The 17694-nt window shown below is 56.0% G+C and overlaps 1 protein-coding gene across 2 annotated transcripts in view; it reads right to left on the bottom strand.

The window, feature by feature from the left end:
- Nucleotides 1–1887: 1887 nt before the first annotated feature.
- Nucleotides 1888–17694, bottom strand: part of EXOSC7 (exosome component 7) — a 28042-nt gene continuing 12235 nt past the window's right edge. The window contains exons 4-9 of one of the 2 annotated variants that reach the window (XR_008392365.1): nt 13024–13189; nt 11811–11881; nt 7268–7391; nt 6138–6293; nt 2786–4663; nt 1888–2130 (exon numbers count right to left, since the gene is read on the bottom strand). Coding sequence is in view for 1 of the 2 variants with exons in the window: in XM_037148298.2 (XP_037004193.2) it covers nt 4559–4663; nt 6138–6293; nt 7268–7391; nt 11811–11881; nt 13024–13189 (622 nt within the window). In the remaining variant the exon portion in view is untranslated. Of the gene's footprint in view, nt 4664–6137; nt 6294–7267; nt 7392–11810; nt 11882–13023; nt 13190–17694 lie in introns of both variants that reach the window. The other variant, XM_037148298.2, reaches the window with a different exon arrangement.

The raw sequence follows: 17694 nt of genomic DNA, 5'->3' as shown, positions 1-17694 counted from the left end.
GCCCAGGTCCGTGTCCACCTGCAGCTCTTCCTGGCCACCACGGGAACCACACTTCAGCCCCTGCAGCGGACCCACCGGCAGCCTGGTGCAGTCCGTGGAGTTCAGCCTCCCGGTGTGAAAGGCCTGCCGTGCTGGCACGGTCCGAGGCCTCTGCCAGCCAGCAGGGCAGCAGGCGTGGTAGCTTCAGCCAGGAGAGTGAGCACGGGCCAGTGTTCCCTCGTCACCCCCCTCAAGGACACGGCCCGGTGCAGACCCCCACCCAGGACCCAGCCCTTTTACACTGATGTCCCAGAGGCAGAAAAGTCAGGAGAGCGCTCTAAAAGGCACATTTCAGTTTTCAAGTTTTTTTTGTTGTCGTTTTGGTGTTTTTCCCTCCAAACTGTTGGCAGTCTGAGTTACATAATCCAAGCACTGGCCACCCCACCCAAGTCAGCCCACGAGGCACAAAAACTCCTGGCCCAGCGCCGTCCCCTCCCCCACAGATGTTCCCTTCTAGCCCCACTGGCGCTGCGTCAGCAGAAACGCAGTGCCTGCGGAGGTGGACCGGTCAGCTGCTCTCCTCAAAGGGAGCAGCTTCCAGGGTGTGTGTCTCCAACACTGTGGCAAGGGCAGCCTTGGCCTTTAGTCAAGACCAAGGACAAAGGGCCTGTAAGCGTGACCTCAAAGACCCTCATTGGGAGGGCCATCTGCTCCCTTCCAAACCTGGCTGGCCTGGCGCTCTGCCCTTCCTTCAACGAGTACCACCTCTGCTCACATCCCGAGGTCTGGTGACGAGCTCTCAGTCAGTGAGAGTGTCTGCTGCTCTCTTCACTTCACTTTGGGGAGCAGATGTTCGCCCTGTGTCCTCGCTTCTCTCACAGATCTTAGCAGAGCTGTTGCCTTCTCTGTTTGTTCAGTTCTGGCAGCTCCTCCTCCTCAACTCTGGGTGACCGCCAGGTCCAGACTTTGGGTGGGGGTTGGGGGGACGCAGCAGGGAAGCAGGAACTGCGTCAGCCCCCTCTGCCAGGATGTTCACCCCTTTCCAGCCAGGGCACTGGTCTGACACCCTCAGGGCCCGCTGCCCCTCTGCTCCTGGGCCCACACCAGGCCAGGTCTCGCAATCGTTTTGATGAGCAGTCTAGTTCTCCCCACAGCAGGGACCGTGTTCCTGCTCAGGCTCAGGGTGCAGTTGGACCCTCGTATCGGTCTGGAAGGCGGTGGGGGAAACAGCCACCTCTCGAGGCGCCTGGCTGGGGAACGGCCTTTGTGTGGTGGGTGGCATAGTGCTTCTTGAGATGGCTGCTCTCCTTCCACCAGGGATCGGGGCTTCCCCGGCCTGCCCGAGGCCCTCAGAGGAAGACAGAGACCAAGACCCCGCCTTTATGCCAGGCCTGACTCCAGTGAAGGAAACCTGTGGCGACGCACCCTCGCTCCCCAAAGCTGTGCTGCTCCCACAGAAGCTGGCCTTGGGCCTGAGTGCCAGCTTGTCCTGCCCGGTGGCTACACCTCAGGCTCTTTACACCAGACCACTGAGCCTTTGGTCGTCAGAATGCACAAGTGGACAGTGGGCTGAGGGGCCTGCCATCTTTCTTTCTTAAGGCTTTTCATAGCAGTTCCCAAGTCAGCCAACTCAACTGTTTTTGTAAGGCCCGCAAACTGCCTCCTGGGTGTGGCAGAGCCTCCACCCGACCTCAGCCCACCACAAGCAAGTGTCTGTGATGATGATGCTATCAGATGTCCTGGCTCATCGCCAACCCACTCATGGCCACCCACGGGGCCTTGGCTGTCAGCTGCCAATCACTGAGCCAGTGCCCCAACCCCATGAAGAGGGTCTGCTCTCTAAGGCCACTACTAGCACCAACCTCTTAGTCTGGGCTTCTCCCCAGAAGCAAAGCCTGAGATGAGGGCTCATGTCTGTAGTTTATTTGGGAGGTGGTCCCACAGGGAGTGGGGGCAGGGGAAGAGCAGGGAAGAGAGAGTGGGAGAAATCGTGGGTCATGATCACTGGTTCAGACAAGCAAATCGGATTCCTCTCTCAGGACTGTCCGCCCGACGGTCAAATGGAGCAGCATTCCCCACGGGCTCCCGTTCTGCGTGGTCGTGAGTTGACTCAGAGGCAGTAAGTCTCCAGCATTTCTGGGATGCACACACCTGGATGCCCAGGTTGAAGGGAAGCACCGGAAGCAGGGCTCTGCCCACAGGAAGTGACCCGCCCCTGCCTGCACGGGCCCTGCCGCAGCGGCAGGCCCGAGGCTGAGCACGGAGGTGGCCCACTGCGGGCATCCACTGCCTACCGCTTTTCCGAACCCTCTCCCCGAGGGCTGGCGCTTTACCAATCCCCGGTCTATGTGGGGCAGAGATAATACTGGGATGAACTTCTTCATATTTTGAAGAAGTTCCCCTGGTGTCTTGAATTATTTACTTCTTCATTCCCAGAAGTGGAAAGATTAGGTCAAAGGGAACGAACATTCTCAAGGCCTTTCATACACACTGCCAGATCATTCCCAAAAAGTTTGGAATAGCACAGATGTATGCTCTGTGGGCGGTTTGTGCGAGACCACTGCCTATGAGCAATGTGCAAACTGTTAGTTGTTTAAATCCATGTGTTTTATAGGCTTGAATGTGCATGACTCGGGAGACCAAGGGATCACAAATGTAATAAGCGAATTTTCACATTCCGTAACGCTGCATTCTCTGCACGCCTGCGCTCCCCCTCCTCACCCCTAAGCTCTTGCCCTTTGGCCGACTTCACGGTCCTTCTCCCTGGGGTTTATTTCGTAGCCACTCCATCTTTCTAAGTCCTTACCTTCGGTTTTCTCTCCTCGTGTATTCTCTCCGAGGGCTGCAATAATCAGAAGTTTCTTTCTGATAAATGCCTCTCCCGGACAGACCTCGCCCACCCGGGTTTTGCTTCATCTGCTGTGTGCCCTTCTCCCAGGAAGGGGTGGCTTTCAAGGAAAGGTCTGGGTGGGAGAGACACACGCTAACCCACAGGGGCAGACAAAGGAGGTTGACATCCGCAGTGTGAACAAATAATGCATACAACAACTAGTGAATAATAACAGAAGGATAAACTGCTTCGCACACTCACGAACGTAACCCTCCCTCCGCCCCGCCCTGTGTTTCTCCCCTCCCCCCGTTTTCACTGTGGCCACTCAGCTGTGCGCAGCTGTTCCACAAGGCCTGGCAAAGCCTCCCCCAGCCTGGCCCGTCTGTCTGATGTCTTTAATTGCCCAGACCAAAGGCTTCTAGACTTTATTCCGATTCGAGTTTCTCTTGACCACTGTCCACATTCTATCTCGTACAGGCAGCCGGGGGCGGGCGGGGAGGGACAGGCTGGTGTCTGTGTCGCCAGGAGCCCGTCGTGGCACCTGGAGGGACAACCACTGGAAAACATTGGGAAACAACGAAAACCCAGGCTGTGTTCCCAACAGGGCAGCGGCTGCAAGTCTGAGTCCAGGCAGGTCTTCTGTGCGCAGGCACGGAGCTGTCCCACCGGGAGGAGGGCCGTGCCGGGACCCCTGGGGCCGCATTACGTTCTCTCCAGGAGGCAGTGGAGTTGGAACTCCTCGCCCTCATCGTCTAAGTACAACGCCGAGAGCAAACGCCACGGCTAAAACACTCCTTCACGAAGCCGCTCCTTCTCCCCTCTCGGGGGAGCTTTAAGACCGAGTGGGGAGAACAAGATCCCCCAGAGAAAACAGAGACCGTTCACTCCACGAACAGACCCCACTCCGACACGCTGCACTCGGAGTAGAACACGGGCTACAGAAGAGCTTTCCGGGGCCATCAAGAATGGCCTTCCCCCGTCCCCAGAGTGAAAGCAGGCTGAGTAATCAGATGACGGCATCTCTAAAGCAGCCGTGTTAATGCTGACAAAACAAAAAAACTTACAAAACACCAGGGAGTGGTTATAAAACACAAAGCAATTTCAAAACAAGAGTGACAAGAACAGCTGGCTAAGGACCAGCGTGGCCGCTCGGCCCCCGCCCCTGGGGAGCTTGGCCTGGATGTCTTGGAGGGCAGGAAGCGAGCTGGGCTTCCCCAGGAAGGCTCAGCAGCCAGGTGGGGCCCGGCTGGACCCCTGCGGCACAGCGCCGCCTCCGGTCTCCTCCCTGACGCACCCAGAGGCACAGCCGAGTGAAGTTTTGCTGTGTGTCACACTGAACACTCTCTGGGGAGGGAACCATCCCAAAGCGCCTATCATTAGCATTTCCTTTGAACCAGTTAGCTCGTGGGTCCTTGTTCTCAGGTCCTTGTTCTCGTGTGTTGCTGTTGTTCTGAACTCCTGCAGCAGGAGTAAGTGAGTCTCCTTGGGAAGGCCCACGACCAGAGCCCTTCGCCTGGGACGCGGCCTCTGGACCCGAGGAAACAAGGGCCAGACCCTCGAGGTGCCACCCTGGCGTCCTGACTTACACTTGAAGAATCCTAGCCATTCCAAACCAGACCAGAAAATAGAGTTTAATTTCACACGTACAAACGTTGCTTTAAATTCGTAATAGTTAAGAAAAATACATACACACTTCGGCTCCCACCAAAAAGTGGGAGCAGCACTCCGGCGACGGGGTCGATGTGCGAATCAGCCCAGGAACCCGACTTTCTGCCTCTTGGGCCCCAGGCTCTCTTCCTTTTGGAGGACGCTCTGCAGGGAGGTGTGCAGCACCTTGCCCACCCGCTTGCTGGTCTGCAGGACAGAGGGACGCAGGGCAGCACGGTGAGGCCCACGCCTGACCAGCGGGGGCCCCCCTTTGTGCCAGCCTGCCGTCCGATCCTGCACCCTCCCATCTGCCCCCCAGGGCCTTTATGTAGTTAGTTAAACAGATCAATACAAACACACACTGCACACCTCAACCGCTTAATAGCCACATTCTGGAAACACCTTCGTCCTACACGAGGAAAGAAAGGACAGCCACACCCACCCCCAGGCACCAAGCAGCAACGGCCTTCAACTGAGGCTTAGTGTTCCTGCTGCCATCGAGACAGCGGCGACACTGTCGCCCACACCTGGACTTGGTCGCGGCCGAGAACCGCGGGGAAGGCGCTGGGAGTCCGCAGAGTGTGCGGGGTCTGTCTGATGAAGAGCAGACCGTGCCGATGCGGAGGGCTCACCCCGCCGAGCGGTTTCTAGCTCACCTGCTGGCAGACCTCTGAACTGCTCAGGCAAGACCAGAGTCAATGCCTGGGTAGGGGCTTTGGCGTCCTTGGCCCCATAACACCACCCACTTTTGCTTTAAATACGATGATAAAAAGAGAAGACAGCCATCAAAGACTCAGAGTCTTCAGTGGAAAATAACTGTTTCTAGGGATGGAGGAAGGGTACGGACGGCCCCTTGCCTGCTGGGGAGCAGTGACCTATGGGCCTGCGTTGTGAGGTGTTACAGTGCTCATCTAAGACAAAACCGCCTGGCCTTGGCTGGTGTGGCTCAGTGGGCTGAGAGCCAGCCTGTGAACCACAGGGTCACCGGTTCGATTCCCGGTCAGGGCACATGCCTGGGTGTGGGCCAGGTGTCTTGACAGTGTGTCAGAGACAACCACATGTCAATGTTTCTCTCCCTCCCTTCCCCTCGTTTTCTATAAAAACAAAAACCCCACCTGAGTCTAGCTAACTGTGTTCCCGGCAGTTCAGCCAGCCAGGCAGTTGTCAGGGTCAAAGCCTTAAAGACTTCTGCAGGGTCGAGGTAGATGGGGAAGGGCTAGAAAGACGCAGGGGGCCAGGACCTGGTCCCCACCACAGAGGGGTCTGGGCCAGCGAGGAAGGCAGACACGTCCCCAGTGAGCCCAGAGCAGCTGGGGGGACCCGCAGGGACACGCACCCCCGAGGCTGACAGGAGTGCTGCCTGCCGCTCCCCTCACCTCCACACTGCTGTGGGGGGGGCGGCCACCCCTCAGCCCCTGGCTCCGCCTTTGCTGACTTCCATCCCCTCATCTAGTCACAAAAACTTAGGATCTGGGAGTTGCAAGTGGTTCTGCACATGGGCAGTTCACAGGCATCTGGAGATGCAGAAATGGGAGTGGAGACTGAGATAAGCAACCAGCCGGGCAGGGCAGCCGGCCTCCAGCTCACACCGGCCACACCAGCCGTCCTCCACCTCCAGGCCGAGGAGGCGCAAGGCAGCGGGCCCGCCCAGCCAGGCCCTGGCCCTGCCCCAGAGCCTCACCTCCATCATCTCGAAGATGCTCTCCGGGTCCAGGCTGCCCTTCCCCACTTTCCTCATACACGTCACGACTCCCTTGCTGGTCACCGACACCAGCAAGCTGGCCAAGGAGCAGGCCTCCTCCTGAAGCGTAGCGTCCACCACGTGCCGACAGCCAATCTGCAGCCCGGGCAGCAGAGCACAGGTGTGAGTGACACCTCCGGGGCTCTGCCCTGGACAGCCTCCTGGAAGAACATCTGTACCCACAAAGAACCTGCGCTCTCCCCCCAGGACCAAGATTTTAGATTCTGCTCCCGTGGGAAATACCTGATGCAGTGTTCAACCACGGCAGTGCAGGCTGCCACGTAGGCCACGACAGAAGCGTGCCACGGAAATGAGGGCTGGGGGGGTGGAACTACCACCCACAGACCACCCACGTCAGAGGCTCCCAGCGGAGGGGCCCAGGGAGACATCCGCACGAGGCCCACAGAGGTGAGACTGGGAGCGAGTCCGGGGCAGGTGGCCTTGGTCGGTCCCGGCCCTTCGACTCACCCCGGGTTTACAGAGCGAGTTCTGGGGAATGAGGCCCGGCACGCTCGTCTTACTTTTAAACACCGAATCCTGCCTGGAATCAGCGAGCACCTGGGCCAGTACAGACCTGCCCGCGCGGCCTCGGGAGGAGCCAGTTACACATCGGCCTCAGTCAGACGCTGGCTCCACGTGGAGACCACGCTTCACCCACTGGGCACCGGGAGTGGCTCCCACCCCTCATTTCACAGACGTGGACACTGGGGCCCACGGAGGGGACAGTATTTGCCCTCCAACCCCCTGATTGCCATGCTCCCAGCCTGGACCCCACAGAGCTGAGAAAATGAGAGGAGATATGCCCGCAGGGTGTTCTGGGGAAACGCCTGGTGCGCAGGAGCCTCACAAACTCGGCTGCCGTAACGCGGCCCCTGCTGGTGAGCTCCGGGCTCTCTGTCCCACCTTAAAGAAAAGAAAGGGCTCCCCCTGGAGTGGTCTCTGAGGACCAGCTACTGGATTCGGGTTAAAGCCACCTCCCCGCAGTTGGTGAAACTACAACTCTCCAACCTGAGTAACAGGGTGGAAAGGACCCGCGGGGAAGACAGCGGCCATCAGACACAAGCTCGCACCTTGCACAGGGTGACAATGCAGGGGACGTTCTCCACGCTCAGCCGGATGCTGTCGTAAGGGTCATCCGACAGTTCGATGTCCTTCGACCCCTCCTCATCCTCCAGAACACGGACTCTTGGTATCCTGGAAGCAAAAGCGCAATTAAACTTCCATCTTACTGAAAGGTCATTGCTTGTTTTTGAGACTGAGGACAGGAGTTAGGATTCCTGTCCCTCACAAGACAGTGTCGCGCTGTGCCTGCCCTCCCTGTCCTTGCCGTCAAAAGCACACAGGTGACAACGCAGTGCGATGAGAAAGGAGGTCTTGTCGGAAATAACGTTTGGGCCCTGGCCAGTGTGGCTCAGATGTGTGGAGCGCTGTCTGGTAACCAAACGGCTGAGGGTTCAATCCCCAGGCAGAGCACATGCCTAGGTTGTGGGTTCAATCCCTGGTCTGGTGTGGGAGGCCCCCAGTCCCGACGCCTATGAACCCTGGTCCGGGCACCAATCCCCAGTCTGGGTGTGTATGGAAGGCAACAAATTGATGTTTCTTTTTCACACAAATATTTCTCTCTTCCTCTTCCTCTCTCTCTAAAAGCAATGAAAAAATGTCCTTGGATAAGGATAAAAAATACTAACAATAATAGATAAACAAATAAGTAAATAAAAATAATTTTGGTCAATCCAATACCCAAATGAGTCTCGATCCCTGCCTCTCACCAAACACACTGCGGACGTGAAGGCGAAAGATGAAGCAGTAAAGCTTTCAGAAAAAGGACTAAGACCGTCCTCATGACCTTGGAGTGGACAAAGGTTTCATAAACAGGACACAAAGTGCTTACCACGAAGGGAAAAATGGCAGATTCAACTACACTGTCACTGAAATGCGCACCCGTAATACCTGTATAGTGCGTATTACACATGTTATGGTACGGATTAACATTATGAACTCTGTTCGTCAAAAGGCATCATTTAGATACTAAAAGATAAATCAGAGTGAAACAAATAGTTACATGTGTGTATAAGCTGACATTTTACATAAAGAATTTCGACTACACATGAAAGGCAGACGACTCGAGGGGAAAATGGGCAAAGGACTTGATCGGAGCCTTCAGATAAGAGGCTACTCAGTAGCCAATAGACACACAGAGATGCTCAACGTAAATACTCACTAGGGAAATGCGACTCCCAACTGCAGTGTGATCCCAGGGCACCCGCACCCCAGTGGCTGACATTAAGAAGACCAGAGCACCCCGCACACGCTTACACACTGCTGGTGGGGGTGGTTTCACAAAAGCTCTTCAGAAAACGGCCTCGCAAAATCTACTGAAAGTGAACACGGCCACGCCCTCCGACCCAGAACCGTCACCTTGTCCAAGAAACGCACAAACACACACACAGAAGACACGCACAAAAGGCTCGTGTCCAGCGCTGCCCGCAACGGCCCGGACACCCGTCCGCCGTCCACCCGACCACGGCAGACCGGGCAAACCGCGGCACGTTCACACACAGAACGGCACACGGTGAACAGCTACCGATGGCTCGGGGTGCAACACAGGTGCCTCAGAACCTCCCACCCAGCGGATGAGGCTGACACACGAGAGAAAACACTCGTGTCACGTACAAAACCAACGTACTGCTCTAGGACAGCGGCTGCCCTCCAGAGTGTGGTCACTGCCGGGGGCACGGGCAACGCTGTTTCCTGAACTGGTACACTTAACCCACGCAGTCAGAGTGTGCCAGTCCAGGGTGGAGGAGCCAGGAGCGGAACGGGCGTCTGCAACGGAAGCGGTGTCAGAGGATCTCCCTGTTCCTCTAACAAAAGCCTCTACCCGGGGTGGGGGACCCCCAAAACACGGAATGATCTTCTGGAGGGTGGGCCCCTTGTAGCACAGGCTTCCCCCATTAGGTGAGTGTCCCAGGAACCCATCTGCATCAGTGAACCAGCTGGCGCTGTTGTGAGAGGCTGCATTTGGCTTCACTGAAATTTTTTTTAAGACTCTTGCAATGAGTTTGCCCATTTCATGATGGGTGATTTACAAGTGCACCTGCCTACTCTGCACTGAGCGTTCAGAAGTTTTTGACCAAAAATGGCATGACCCCCGTGTCCCACCCTCCCTGCTCACCCAATCTCTCTGAGTGATGTTTTTTTGTTCCCCGGATGAAAAAAGTCCTCAGGGAAATGTTTTGCCGATGTGGAAGAGGTGAGACAAAAACAGCAGAAGCACTAAAAGGCATCAACATCGACTAATTCAAAGACTGTTCTGAGCAGTGGAAAAACATCTCGATAGGTGTGCTTCATCAGACAGAGAGTTCTTTGAAGGTGACTGAAGTTTGAACATGTAAGAATTCAGTTTTTAATAAATAAATTCTGGCCCCCTGCCCTTGTATGATCCAGCCCTGTCCTATCCCTACACAAGCCAACAACCAGGGAAGAACTGAAGCCAGAGACTGTTCACAGGGACCAAGGAGCCCTGCCAGGGCCCCCAGGGTGCGAGTACTAAGCAAGATCCTGTCTGAACAGATCAGGTGAGCGGTCTGGATTTTGTGTGTTACAAAATAAGCACCAGCGTGCAGATGTACATGAACACACGCACCTTCCCAACCCTTCGGCCGCAGCGTGGATCGGTAGAAGGGCTGGAGAATACCACCTGGGGCCTGGCTGCTACCCTTCTAAAGGACCCCGACCGTACAAAAGGTCTCTCCGCAAGCTGGGGGGCCCAGTGCCCTGCAGCGTCCCCATTCCTTGCTGCCCGCAGGGCTAGGCCCGTGGCAGATGTGCTCCTGAACCCGAGCAGCTGGCATCCATCATCCTGCTGGACCATCTGCCCGACCCCCCACGCCCCGGGCCCAAAAGCCTCAGCTGGTTCTACTCTGTCTGCCCCAGTGCCCACGGAAACCAGCTGGCAGACGGGGTGTGATTTCTGAGGCTTGAGACGCAACAGATGGCAACTTCCCCTCTTCTCCAAGGGAGCCAGGCCCAGGCAACGGCTGCGGCACCTGGCACTAGAGCCCCACGGTGGCCGCCAGTGCCAGACCCTCGACTGTCTCGGCCAAGAGTCCAGGGCCCTGCTCCGGGTGAGGACTCTGCAGCTGTCATTCTTGGCAAATCTTCCATCCCACAACTTCTGACCCGAATTTACTGAGCTTTGTTTTCGTTTGTTTTAAATTATGCAGCCAGTCTAAATTCACAAGAAGAAAACTCCAAAATACAGATAAATGCAAAATCATCCATAGTGTGAGCACTGGAAGCTCGTCAGTGACATTTCGGGATATACGTGTCTATATTTCCAGACATTAAATACAAGAATCAGCAAAAGTAACGTATGACAAAGCAAACATGAAACAGGGTGGGAGGACCGCACTTAGTGGCTGGTTTTCGGTATTAACCAATCTCTAAACGTGCTGCCGGGTCGGTTTTAACCCCCGTGTCGCAACGTCGGGCCGGCCCGTCCCTCTCCACGGCGAGGCTGCAGCCAGTGCGCCGCGGACGACCCCTCCCTTCCGCAGGCTGCCCCCCTGGGAGCCTCTCCCCCTCGTGTCCCAGGACCTCGGCTCCCCACGACCGAACCTAAGCTCTCTTGTGGAAGGAACACCCCCCCGTCTCCTTTCTTTCCTTTTTGCAGTTTCTACTGATTTTGAAGGGGGAGGGCGAGAGAGACATCGATTCGTTGTTCCCCTTATTTACGCATCGTTGGTCGCTACCTGCATGTGTCCTGACGCTGTACCCGCAACCCTGACCGGTCAGGGTGACACTCTAACCAACTGGGCCATGTGTTTATTTTCTACTATTTTTTAATTTAATTAATTTATTTATTTTTAGAGAGAGGGGAAGGGAAGGAGAAAGAGTGGGAGAGAAACATCACTGTGTGGTTGCCTCTCATGTGTCCCCTACCAGGGACCTGCAACCCAGGCAGGTGCCCTGACTGGGAATCGAACTGGTGACCCTTTGGTTTGCAGACCCGCGTCCAATCCACTGAGCTACACCAGCCAGGGCTGGGCCACACGTTTATTTTCAAATGCTGCAGACTTTCCTCAGAGAACCCGGTGCACAGAGTGGGGGAAACTGAGGCAACGCCAGCTCCCAGAGAGGTCAGTGCCTCGCCCCTGGCCGTGCAACCTGTCAGGGAAGCTGAACCGCAGAGGCAGAAGCATTTCCTGCTCTTGGACACTCAGGTGTCCAGTGCAGGACCAGGCGGGCACCTGCGCGTCAGGCCCCAGTGGTGGTGACTGGCGACACCCCCGCCCCGGGGGCTCTGTCCGGGAGCAGCGTTCGGACGGTTGACCTGAACTTGGTTTCTACTCTTTTTGCTTTTTGCAGTTTCCTACTATCTGTCTACATGGTACACGTTCACTTATGAAAATAACAATATAAGAAAAAATACAGAAATCTATGCAGATTTAGTTTTACTTGCTGAAATCTGTTTTCTGGAGCTTCCCATTAAATACCACCCCTTTCAATGCTGAACTGCTCGCTACCCTCGCCCAGAGCCTGGGCAGAGACCTCCCCGCGTTCCACCACGAGGCGGGCCGCGGCCCCGGGGCTGCTTCCAGGACGACTCACCTCGTACTGAAGAGAGCGGCCTTCGTGGCAATGGAGACGGCGTCGAACAGATTCCCGCCACATTCCAGCAGCTGAGGCAGACAGGGAGTGAGCAGGAAGGAAAAGCGTCACGTCTTACTTAAGTGGCCTCCCAATCGAAGGCCACCGGTTCCCGAGAAATGCTGACCACGCGTGGAGAAGGCAAAGGCGAGTGTTCGCGGCCGCCCTCACTGTGGGCTGTGCCTTGTTGTGGCGGCGCTCCTCGGGCCACGCGTGGCCGTGGTACCGACACTCAGGCCTCTAACGGGTGGGTCTCCTCCAGCCGGGGGGACCGGCACTGAAGGAGAAACTGATCACCTTTTTTTTTTTTTGCCCCAGTGGCACTGCATGCGTTACTATCGTCTTTGCTAACACGCGTCCAGCTGCCAAACGAGTGAGAAATGGTGGCCCCGACACTGCAGCCCTGCCAGGCTCACACTGAGGAAGGAGTGTGGTTCCCTACTGTGTGTCCTCATCCACATGCACCTCCTGGCTCCTGAGTCTGGCTGGGTGTCGGAATCACCAGGGAGCCCACTGAAAATCCAGGACGAGGCCCCGGACCTGTGCTGTACTCCGGCCTCTGGGGGGTCCTGACCATCAGCCAGACTGCAAACCGCCCCTGTCCACCCCACTGCTGCTCCCTGCAGGAGCAGACTATGGAGGGAGGGGAGGCGGGGCCTCGAGGTCCACACCCGGGAACCCAGGGGCTCAGAGGAGGTGGGTCGCAGGGTGTTTTCATGGGAAGGTGACTTAGCAAGGTCATGAGCAGGCACTGGCACTTTCTGGCCCAAGGCCTGGCTCTGAGGACTAATAGTACCACCACCCTCAAGCTGAGACCTCCCGGGCTGGTCACCTGGCCTCCCGGGGTCACTTTACTCTGCCCTCATCCACCCGGAATGTGCCAACTTGTCCAAATTCTGCCCTCGCCTCTGTCTGGCACCATTGCTTCTCGGTTTTCCTCCCAACAGTCTCGGTGGGTAACTTTAGGTGCTGTGATAGGACTGCTTGTAACTTTATTGTAGGATGGCACTATGTGTAGGCTACTAAATATGTGTTACATTTAATTTAAAAAACGTTAGAGGAGACTAGTCTTTTCCCACCCAATCTCACCCCGGGAGTAGACAGCGTGTCCCAGAAGAGGGAAAACACGTCGGGAAGGGAAGCAGGCCTCTGGTCCCCGGGCAGCAGCACCTACCAGCACGTCCACGTACAGGACCCAGCAGTGCTCCCTCGGGCTGATGCAGAGGGCCTCCAGGTCGATGCTGCTCTTGTTGTGGAATATCCGGCAGAGGGTGTTGGCGATCTCTGTGCCAAGGTCATCGCCTCCTCGACCTTCAAATTCAGGGGTAGCATTGGCCGAACTATATACACAGAAGGGCAACAGAAAAACCGGTGAGTCCTCCAAACACAGACAGCAAAGGTGTAGGCTTTACCCAGTTGCCCTGTGGGGGCTGCAAGAGCCGGTGCTATAAGGAGGGGCACTGAAATGGGGAAAGGATGACACCCGCCACTTTCCCAGCCTCCAGACAGACGCACACGACAAGGCAGACCAGGGCTGGGCCCTGGATTTGTCAGTGTGTGATGGGAGTCCCCTGACTCCCAAGAGAAGTCACCTGTAGCCAAAGAGGAACGAGAGAACAATGGCAGAGTGAACCGTGGCCAGTAGTAATCCACTCTCTTATCCTCAAAGTATAATAAATACTCCCCTCTGGCAGGCCCAGGAAGCCAGAACGCCCAGAGAATCAAACAGCCTGGCTTACAGAGGGGTCCCACTGCACACACCACCCCCAGTTTTCACAGCCTGGGACGACTCGACGATACTCTCCAAGCAAAAGCCACAATGTGAGTGTAACCGTCTTCCCAGGGGGTTTTAGAAGGCGCACTCAGCAGTGTGCCAGGGCCGCATCCTGAACTCCAGCTTATCACTGTGCTGAAAAGCAGGAACATAAAACAGACTGCGGCTGATTAAACCACAGGTTATCTCTCTTACTCCATTTGCTATTTTTCAAAGAGAAGACCTTTTCCATTTGGGCCTCTTGAACTTCATGCCCAATTACCTCAGCAAAGAATGAAGATATGTCAACATTCGCCACTCTGAGTACTACTCGAGTGTTTGACGGGAAGCCGTGGAGAGTTTTGGCTTAACTAAACCAAACCCTTAATGGCTCTGAGAGGTAAGTAAACATCCCAGTGGTCACTGCACACAGTGAGTCAGGCCCAGAAAGGCAGGAAGCTGGGGGTTTCAGCATGGTCTCCAGAAAACCACACACCGCAGCTCTCAGTCCCCAGCCCGCCCGAGCACCCACTGCTCCACGTGGCGGGGCCCCCGCCCTGGGGCGGGTGCCACAGACGCGGACACTGTGTGGAGAGGATGCAGACCCTACGTCATCAGTCCAGTGAAGTGGGGGAGGGGCCACTAGCAAACAGCAGGAGTGGGCGGTCCGGGAGGACCTCCATCAGTACAGACCTTAAACCTGAAGATGAGCAGAAGTTGGTCAGGACACGGGCGGGCAGGGTGAGGGGGCGGGGGTCCTACGTGAAAGCTCAAGGCTGCGCCCAGCCTACCCGTGTGATGCTGAAAGGCCTCTCGCCCAACAGGCTGCAATGTCCCTTTTGTCCAGTCCGTCCTAATACGGGTGCGTGAATGAGCCCTGAAACCACCGGGGTGCACGGCTGTATGATAACTTTGCTTCTCTAATCATCTAGTCTTTCCTCACCACTCTGAGCCAGCGGAGCCCCAATTTAAAATCCCCAGCAGAAGCTTCCTTGCTGCCATAGCAACCCCACTGGTCTCTCCCAGCCTCTGCTGGCCTCAGACACTGAGCCATGATAAAAAGCTCTGCCCTGGCTGGTGTGGCTCAGTGGATTGAGTGCTGGCCTTCGAACCAAAAGGTTGCCGGTTCAATTCCCAGTCAGGGCACAAGCCTGCATTGCAGGCCAGGTCCCCAGTAGGGGACACATGAGAGGCAACCACACACTGATGTTTCTCTTTCTCCTTCCCTTCCCCTCTCTCTAAAAAATAAAATATTTTTTAAAGAAAAAAAGCTCATTGACGTGAAATCATCAAGTCACCAGGGACCAAGTTTCTGTTGCCCAGCCAGCAAAACACAACCTGTTCCTAATTCAGACGCTAACACGCGATAGTCAGTTCCACCTGTTAAGTGTCTAGAGCACGTCTATGCAGGGCCCTACGCAGACAAACCCAGTCCGAGATGCTCGTGCTTCGAGTGCCCGCCTGTCCCCGATGACAGTGGGTCACATCCTCCTGGGGTGACTCGTTCCTCAGCAGGTGCCACGGCAGCGCCTCCTGGCCCTGAGGATGGTGAACAGGGTGCCCCAGGTCCAACGGCTGAATTAGTCTACCTACGCAACCACCCGCAACTGGTTCGTGTGGGTTTTTTTGGACACTGGGCTAACTTAAAGTAAAAATTTTTCCCATTTTAAAGTTTTTTTTTTCCTTTCCGTACACAGCATTCTTTCAGCATGGCTGGTAGACAGGCAGAGAAGGTTTGGAGGCGGATGGGACCGCAGGATGCTCCTGCGTCCAGACGGCGGCCCTGGCCTTGGAGTGGCTCTGGGAGGAGGCTGGGAAGGAGGGACCTGTTCAGTGGGGACGGGGCACAGGGCCTCAGGTGCAGTGAGAAAAGCCCGAGCCCCGTGTTCTGCAGAAGGATGAGAAGGGCTGCAACAGAACGGTGAGGGCCCCTCCCCACCACTAGAGGCGCTCGTGCAGCACGAGGCGCCTTCCTGGGAGAGGTGGTCAGAAGTGCAGACCCCAGAGGCTGTCTCCAGGGGAATACGTGGCAAATGCCTGCTGGGGCCAGTTGGGTGACTTCCTGTATCTCCACGAAGGGCCACAGTAAGTGGCAGGGAGAGACAGAGATGGGCAAACTTCCAGGCCCGGTCTGAAGGCATTTTAATTCATCTTTAACAAAAGCCCCATCAGAGAAACAGAAGTCTTACGGGTGGGCTGCAGCCTCCGGATGACCCTGGGAGGCCTCGGGTGGTCCAACCCTCACTTCACGAGGAAGGAGAACGAAACAACTTTCTGGGCCTGTTTGCCATGTGCTGGACACCACTCTGAGCACTGTAGATGGACTAACTCATTTAATTCTCCCCACAGCCCTGGGGGGAGGTGCTGCTGTCGACCCCATTTTAGAGACAGTGACACTGAGTCACAGGAAGGTTCTGTGATTTGCCCAAGGTCACACGCCTGGCGACTGGGGAGCTGAGACGCTAACCCAGCCAGCCTGGCTCTGGTCCACCAGGCTTCACCGGACTCTGCCATTGTGCAGGTTCGGCTTGTAGCCTAACGTCAGTCAGGGTAGCTTCCCTTGGGCCTGTCTTATGCCTCAAAATAATGAGTGGGTGCTTGGATCTTGGGAATCATTGGTAGACCACGAATGTTGGGGTCAAGGAATGGAGGCCAAGGGAGTCCCAAATAAAAGGTTTCTCTATTAGGTGCAAAGTTAAAAAGGGGACAGAAACACAGGCTGGTCGTCCGAGCTCCTGCTCATGGGCGTCACCGCGGGAGATGGAAGGGAGAGGACACACTTCGGTTTTCTTAGCACAAAACCAGGCGTTTGATGTTCCTACAGCTGCCCAGACCAATTCAGACCCTCATAAAGGTCCACCCTCCCAGGGCTGTTGGGAAATTGCTTCCTGAGCTGGATCAACTAGTAAACATCCTGGGAGCGAGGCCCCTCCCAGCCCCCACCTCTCCTGACTCATCACCTCCACTCCACACCCCCTGCCTGGCACGCCTCCCCCGACCCTGGTTTAACTGGGGTAGGTGGAGACCAAGTCTACCTGCAGTGGGACTTCAGACACCAGGCCCATCGTGGTTTCCCTCATCAATCTAGCCTGCAAGTCCGCGGTGGACTCCTACAGCCAGGTCAGGCCAGGCCCACGGGGAGAAAGTGCCTCCGCAGGTACCTGGGCCCAGGCTGCCTTGGGAGCCCTCCAGCAGCCAGACAGGCCCCTTCGGAGCTGACCGAAGTGGCCCCATGAATGGGTTGGGAATACTAGCACATTGTGAGTTTTGTTTGAAGCTTTTGTTTGAAGCTGCTGGAGGAGTTTTCAACTCTGGAGACTTTCAGAGTGCAGCAGCCTTGAATGGCTTCTGCAGGTTCTGCTCCACTTGGCCCCCAGCCTGGCCCTTCAGCCTAGAACAGTGCCCGCTTCAAGCAGCACTAAGCAGGTACAGAACGGATCGAATGGCTCTACCCACCAATTCGGGCTCAGAGCTTAGGGTTCAGTATTAACATAAAGCACAAGGGAACACACTGAAAAGAAGTCCCAAAGGGAAGGACAAGTGCCAGGCGCACCGGGACATCTGTGAGTGGACCGCGGGCCCCTCGGCTCCCCCAGTTACAACCTGATCCTCTCCAGGAAGCTAAAGCATAGCCCCTGAACCCACCAACATGTGATCAGACAGCTGAGAAGCGCCTCGATGGACCGTCACCCAGGGTGACCCAGGGTGACACGCCAGCTCATCCTGTTCTTACCCTGGGCTTAAGATGGAAAACACCTATTCCTAGCATTTCAAAGTTCTTACTTAAAATGGTCCATTCTCAGGTAAAACTAATGAAGACATGAGACAGAAGTCGGAAGGTCCGAGTTTGCTCCCAGTTTAGGGGAAGAACTAGCAGAGCTCAGGACCCCCGAGTCTTTGCTACTCCACTGGTGTATGTGGGGGGGGGTGCAGGGCAGTCAGGGTCAGTGCAGCTGGGGGGGGGGGCAGTGTCTACCTCAGACTCTGTGCATTGTTCCAGGCAGATAAACGAGTAGAATGAGTTAGCAGAAAAGCAGTTCGTTTTCTGAGAACGCTCTACCTCTGGGAACTGAAATAATTAAAACCTGGAAG

Source organism: Artibeus jamaicensis, unplaced genomic scaffold (genome assembly GCF_021234435.1).
Source record: "Artibeus jamaicensis isolate MK-2021 breed Jamaican fruit bat unplaced genomic scaffold, CSHL_Jam_final contig_519, whole genome shotgun sequence".
NCBI lineage: Eukaryota > Metazoa > Chordata > Mammalia > Chiroptera > Phyllostomidae > Artibeus > Artibeus jamaicensis.
Note: the sequence above shows the minus strand (reverse complement) of the source record. Positions and strands in the feature narration are given on the sequence as shown.